The 6,102-nt window shown below is 31.5% G+C and overlaps 1 protein-coding gene and 1 long non-coding RNA gene across 3 annotated transcripts; one reads left to right on the top strand and one right to left on the bottom strand.

The window, feature by feature from the left end:
* Positions 1-406: 406 nt before the first annotated feature.
* Positions 407-4,177, top strand: LOC112905486. Of its 2 annotated transcripts, none has more exons than XM_025978036.1 (3): positions 407-529; positions 1,267-1,432; positions 3,948-4,079. In XM_025978036.1, the coding sequence occupies exons 1-3, from the start codon at positions 452-454 to the stop codon at positions 4,058-4,060; spliced, it is 357 nt and encodes a 118-aa protein (XP_025833821.1). In that variant the 5' UTR covers positions 407-451; the 3' UTR covers positions 4,061-4,079. The 2 variants fall into 2 exon arrangements, with proteins under 2 accessions (XP_025833821.1, XP_025833820.1); XM_025978035.1 differs by lacking the exon at positions 1,267-1,432 and adding an exon at positions 1,051-1,216 and having other exon boundaries at positions 412-529; positions 3,948-4,177.
* Positions 4,178-4,663: 486 nt separating this feature from the next.
* Positions 4,664-6,078, bottom strand: LOC112905487. The gene is made up of 2 exons (XR_003231841.1): positions 5,783-6,078; positions 4,664-4,838 (listed from the first exon to the last, which is right to left on the bottom strand). It is a non-coding gene; the product is annotated as an uncharacterized LOC112905487 (long non-coding RNA).
* Positions 6,079-6,102: the final 24 nt, after the last annotated feature.

Genomic DNA, 6,102 nt, shown 5'->3' with positions numbered 1-6,102 from the left:
CCGCTTCCATTTTATTTAAAGCTATCTCTAGGTCCTCCTTGCTAGATGCTAATACTGCTATATCATCTGCAAATCTAAGCATACTAATCTTTTGATCCTCTATATTTATCCCTACAGTTGCACTGTCTTTAATGATATTGATTGCGTTTTCAATTTATAGATTAAAAAGTAGCGATAACAGTGTGCATCCATGAGTCACTCCCTTCTTAAGTAAATTATTGATACAATAAAATTAATTTTGAATTTTTGAAAATTAAACAACTAATATACCAAATAGACAAAAAAATAATCGAACACACCAAGTGTATTTAGCAAGTGCATCGTGTAAATTTGAAATAAGGGCACCTTTACAAAAAAAAAAATATATGTAATTTGAATTGAGCAGCTACGTTCTACTGTTGTTAATTTTAAAGTATAATAACGAATTTTAGGTTTGCTGAGTGCGGGGGCCATGGGTCTATGGCATGCAGTTGAATTTTATGAAAAAGAGAAGGTGGTAGGAGAAGAATATTATCAACAATGGAATTCCGTAAGTAAAATCTTTTTTGTTTTAAATTTAATGCGAAATATAATATTAAATATAATTTCTTAAAATTCCTTAAACATCAAAGATTACTGACTGTCAATGTTGGCACAAAAGAAAGTAACGGATATGCAGAACCAACACGATATTGATGTCAAAGCCTATCTGTAAAATACGGCTAAACATTAAGTGAGATGGTCAAATATTACATTTGGTATTCGGATAGTTAACGTTTAGCTATTGGGATCCGTCAGATGAAGATGCGACATCTGGTAGTTCAAGGCGTGAACTATTTCACGTACTTGTTTCAGCCATGTTTTTTAAGCTCCGCCCATCTGACAGATCGCAATAGGTATCGTGAACAGGAATATTGTATAACCGCAGTTTAAATCATTAAAACACCCTTAACCTCTTTGCTTGAGATTATAACACCTAGACGTATACCGAAAACAGCAATACTTTCTTAATTGTCTAGCAGTATTGATATTCTGATTTGTTTTATTGAAATGTTTAATACGCATGCGCAGATCCTGCAAGAATACACAACGACATCTTACGACTGGAGTTTCGTGCTTGCATGGCTGGGTGTGATGTTTTCGCTGTGTTCGTCGTTTTTGTTCGTGTTCGGCGCCTGCTGCCTAGGCAGCGAGAAAGAACGTGAACAACTGAACAACGTGCAATACATAATGCCAGGTTCGTTGGAAGTTTTCATTCGAAAATTCGCATTTCTATCTTTTTTATAGGTGCTACGCGAAAACGCAAGGACATTCTACGACTGGAGCTACGCGCTCGCGTGGGTCGGGGTGGGATGGTCGTTGCTAGGGGCTGTTCTGTTCTCCGGAGCCGCCGTCTGTCTGAGAGGCGAACGGGAACGGGAGGAGGCCATCAACATGCAATACTTGATGCCCGGTAACCTAACCTAACATCGACATCGCCCCCACCCCTGCTGATGTTGCACCTAGCGTAGCTTCAGAATAGCGCACGCTTCTTTTTTTTGGATTTAGAATTCGCCCCCCCCCCTTAGAGTACATAGTACCTACCTATAATGGGAAACGGGAAAGAAGTAACAAAAATTAACGAGACTGTTTTCACACAGCGTTTCGACCATTGTCATATTCAGTATCCTCAGAAAGGTAGAGCTGTTTAAAAAGAACATTTTTAATGGCATTTTTAACACAAATCAGGCAAAAGCATAAATTCTTCCCTATATTCTGCCCCTCTTTACTCCTGTTTCTGCCTCTAATATGTCTCTAACCAACCCTCTATGTCTATTATTCTATAACCCCTTCTCCTTACTTAATTCCATACCGCCCTCTGTTCTCCTACTCTTTCTACTACCTCCTCATCTATAACCGTCTCTATCCACGATATTTTCGTCATCCGCTAACATTTATGCGCCGCCACTGTCTTAAGGAGAAGCTAAGTCTCGTTTTTTTCTTTTACTTTTACTTTCTCCAGAAATGGTATAATAATAGCAGTTTTTCACACGCATAGCAATAAATACCAATCACTTTAGTAACTGCCTAACAAAGTACCGCTATATTTTATAATTTTAGTACCACTGTAAAATAATGAAGGTCGTGTCACGTAAAATTGAAGGTTGAACCCCGTATTATATTATTATACATGCGGAATTTTGGGAAACATTTTGCTGGGATTGGTTGCAGAGGAAAAACAGTTCGTTAAAGGTCGTCTTGCAATAATACATATTAAGCCTTAACCGTAACAATTTACCCTTTACTGCAGGTTTTAAACTAAACTACAAGGATGTCATAATTTTTTAGCCCTATGTACCCTTTGTACCTATCTAATTAACTTCCAAAAACTATCCTTACAATAAAAATAAATGAAGAATCATTATATTTGTACATGCTGAATGTAAGGAGTTAATTATTCTTCATTTAAGCGTAAATGAATTGCAATTGTGTTAATTTAACACTCGACAAGTTAAGTTAACAACAGACTCGATTCATATTACACCTAATTAGATCTTGAATTTGTTATTTCCATAAAATTTCTGCAAGCTATATAAGTATTATTCAGAATTTTTTGTTTAAATAAATTCCCGGAGCATTTAATTTATAATTGGGGCACTTAATTAGCCATTAAACAGTAAATGACTGAACAGTAATTTTACTTACTTAAACCTATTTTTGATCCTTGCATGCTAACGTACCAATTGTCGAAGTTTTGAAGTCTTTTATTTGCTTGAAAAAAATTAGACCATTTAATTAGCAACTTGTGTGTTTGGATAGCATTTAATGAGCATTTAATCACTATAACCAAAAAAGCTGTAAGTATCCATTGTCTGAATAACTTTTTTGCTCATGTTCTGCTAACTAAATATTAAGCTAGGAGAACAAAGATTTTTCAATAAACTGCCCGAAGTATTTAATTAGTCATTTTGGCATTTAATTAGCCTTTAAAGAGTTCATAACTGAAACAGTGAATTTCCTTGCCTAAACCTGTTTTTGATCCTTGCATGCTAACGTACCTATTGTTATGTTATGAAGTCTTTTATTTGCTTGAAAAAAATTAGACCATTTAATTAGCAACTTGTGTGTTTGGATAGCATTTAATGAGCATTTAATCACTATAACCAAAAAAGCTGTAAGTATCCATTGTCTGAATAACTTTTTTGCTCATGTTCTGCTAACTAAATATTAAGCTAGGAGAACAAAGATTTTTCAATAAACTGCCCGAAGTATTTAATTAGTCATTTTGGCATTTAATTAGCCTTTAAAGAGTTCATAACTGAAACAGTGAATTTCCTTGCCTAAACCTGTTTTTGATCCTTGCATGCTAACGTACCTATTGTTATGTTATGAAGTCTTTTATTTGCTTGAAAAAAATTAGACCATTTAATTAGCAACTGGTCTGTTTGGGTAGCATTTAATAAGCACTTAATCACTATAACAAAAAAAACTGTAAGTACTCATTGTTTAAATATTTTTTTTGCTTATGCTGTGCTAATTTAATATTTGCTTAAAACAAATTAGAACATTTAATTCGCAACTCGTCTGTTTGGATAACATTTAATGAGCATTTAATTACTATGACCAAAAAATCTAAGTATAAGAATTCATTATTTAAATAGTTTTTTCGCTCATACCCTGCTAACTTAATCTTACGTTAGGAGAGTAATTAGTAACCAAAGCATTTAATATCTCATTAGTGCATTTAATTACTATTTAATTGCCTATGTATTTTTTATTCTACTGACTTTGCTCTTTCTACTTTAGTCCTTTTTCAGAAAATATTTGCAATTTATAAAATGCCCACTTACAATGTATAGGTATTGTGTTTATTTTTTAATACCTAATGACTACAAAACCCTAAGTTCATACACGATCTTCATTTATTTTTATTTTGTTATAAGACACTTTTAATAATACATGATTAAAATATTTTTTTATTTTTTCAGTTTACCCCCAAAAGCAGCAGTACGCGTATGCAGGATACGCTGTACCCCCTCCACAGGCTTATCCTGCTCCTTACTACACAACAGGCTCGACGTATGGTCCATACAATTATTAAAAAAAATCCCCTTAACAATGATTAAGTAATACTTTTATTAAATTTCTTCGGCTATTTGACAGACTGAGTCGTTTTCGTTAATACTCATGATCAGACAATTTGATTTAAAAACATACACCTACACAGTAAATTAATTTATAGNTGAAAATTGTTAATTAACAGGATAATAATATAATAATATTTGCAAAACCGTCCAAAATAATTTTCATTGGTGAAATATGGTGCTTGTGATTACTACAAATGATGCTGTTTGCTTATGGAGTAATTTCATTTCAAAGGGTAAGTCCTACAATATTATTACAACTTTCTGCTTATAAGATTGAAAATAAAATAAATACTTGTAGAAGAATTTACTATCGGTGAAAATCCAACTTTTTAACCTTATGGTTTATAAATAACATTATAGTTTTCAAAGATCAAACCAAGAGGTATTGTCTCTGTTGAAATTATAAATTTTCTTATAAGTATTTATTTTATCAAAGTTTAATTTGATATTTGAAGAGTCGAAAGCGTTATTCGTGAATACCAAATGAATTAAAATTTGGTTTACTTTATTCGCTATTTGGCTTCTATACGAGCTCGTAAAAGAATACTACTTTCAAAGATAATAAAACTCTTTATTATTAAATGATTGCATCGATTACACAGTAAAATTAATTAAAAAGGAGAAAACTACAGTCTGATAGATAAACTATTCATTTGTCATTAACAAAATGTTAAATAGAACAGTAAAGCTCCAAATTCCACACGAAAACTAGTCAGTCTTTTACTATGACACCTTGGGTGTCGAAACAAGAAAATTTTAAACGCTCCTATGTAGAATTTTAGCTTTTAGTGTTTTATTTAGAACACCATTGGATTTTCATGTAACTAAATGTTTATAAAAATATAAACTAAAACTATAAATAGTTTTTGGTTGCCTTGTGGAACTGTATGAAAGTAAGAGAAATCCTAATACTTCCTCAACATATGTACCTATTTTTGAATTTTGAATTATCCTTCATATATATTTCTATTCCAAAGCTACTAAAAATTATTATTAACTAATTGCATCAGTTCCAATAAAAAATTAAATATTTAATAGGAAAAAAATTGTAATAAAATAAATAATTTCGTACTAAGTAACAAGTTTTATAAAAGAAATACAATAATAAGTACCTATTTTCAATAAACTAGAGGAATTTATTTATTTACTCGGACGTTAAAGTATTAATAAAAAAAAAAGAAACAGACGCTCTATTAGTTTCTGTTGTAATGTCAGTCTATTAGTAAGCGATTTTTTCTGTGTGGAATAATATTTTCGTTTTTAAAGTCGCCACAACCAGCTTCAACTAATTTGCTTCCGATATCTTGACCTCTATCATCAAAAAGTAAAACTTCCAAATGACCAATGCTTTCTCTAGAAAATAATTACTTTTAAAAAAGTATCCAATCCAAAAAGAGGATCTTTATCAGATAAAATGCATTTGATCTCAAAATGAGGTGAAGTTATTTATCTTCAGTGTGGTGCATTCACTTTATTCAATAAAAATCCCTTTTTGGGGCACTTTTTACAATTTCATTCTTTTAAGTCCTTTCGATTAATTTAATTTATTTACTAAATATCGTCAGCAAACAACAATAAATTAAGTAACTTACATTATTCGTGCCATAACATTCTGAAACAGGTAACGCTCTTCAAAATATTTTTTTTCTGTGTTGACATCTTCACTTCTATGACACCTTGGGTGTCGAAACAAGAAAATTTTAAACGCTCCTATGTAGAATTTTAGCTTTTAGTGTTTTATTTAGAACACCATTGGATTTTCATGTAACTAAATGTTTATAAGAATATAAACTAAAACTATAAATAGTTTTTGGTTGCCTTGTGGAACTGTATGAAAGTAAGAGAAATCCTAATACTTCCTCAACATATGTACCTATTTTTGAATTTTGAATTATCCGTCAAATATATTTCTATTCCAAAGCTACTAAAACTTATTTTTAACTAATTGCATCAGTTCCAATAAAAAATTAAATATTTATTGTTATGTTATGAAGTC

Source organism: Agrilus planipennis, unplaced genomic scaffold (genome assembly GCF_000699045.2).
Source record: "Agrilus planipennis isolate EAB-ADULT unplaced genomic scaffold, Apla_2.0 scaffold525, whole genome shotgun sequence".
NCBI lineage: Eukaryota > Metazoa > Arthropoda > Insecta > Coleoptera > Buprestidae > Agrilus > Agrilus planipennis.
The sequence above is the reverse complement of the archived record's forward strand: the minus strand, read 5'-3'. Positions and strand labels throughout refer to the sequence as shown.

Excerpts from the sequence above, each read along its gene's own strand:
- LOC112905486 (XM_025978035.1), top strand. The coding sequence starts at position 452 with ATGGGTCTATGGCATGCAGTTGAATTTTATGAAAAAGAGAAGGTGGTA. Across the intron at positions 530-1,050 it reads ATTATCAACAATGGAATTCC|ATCCTGCAAGAATACACAAC; the intron begins GTAAGTAAAATC and ends ACGCATGCGCAG. Across the intron at positions 1,217-3,947 it reads CGTGCAATACATAATGCCAG|TTTACCCCCAAAAGCAGCAG; the intron begins GTTCGTTGGAAG and ends TTATTTTTTCAG.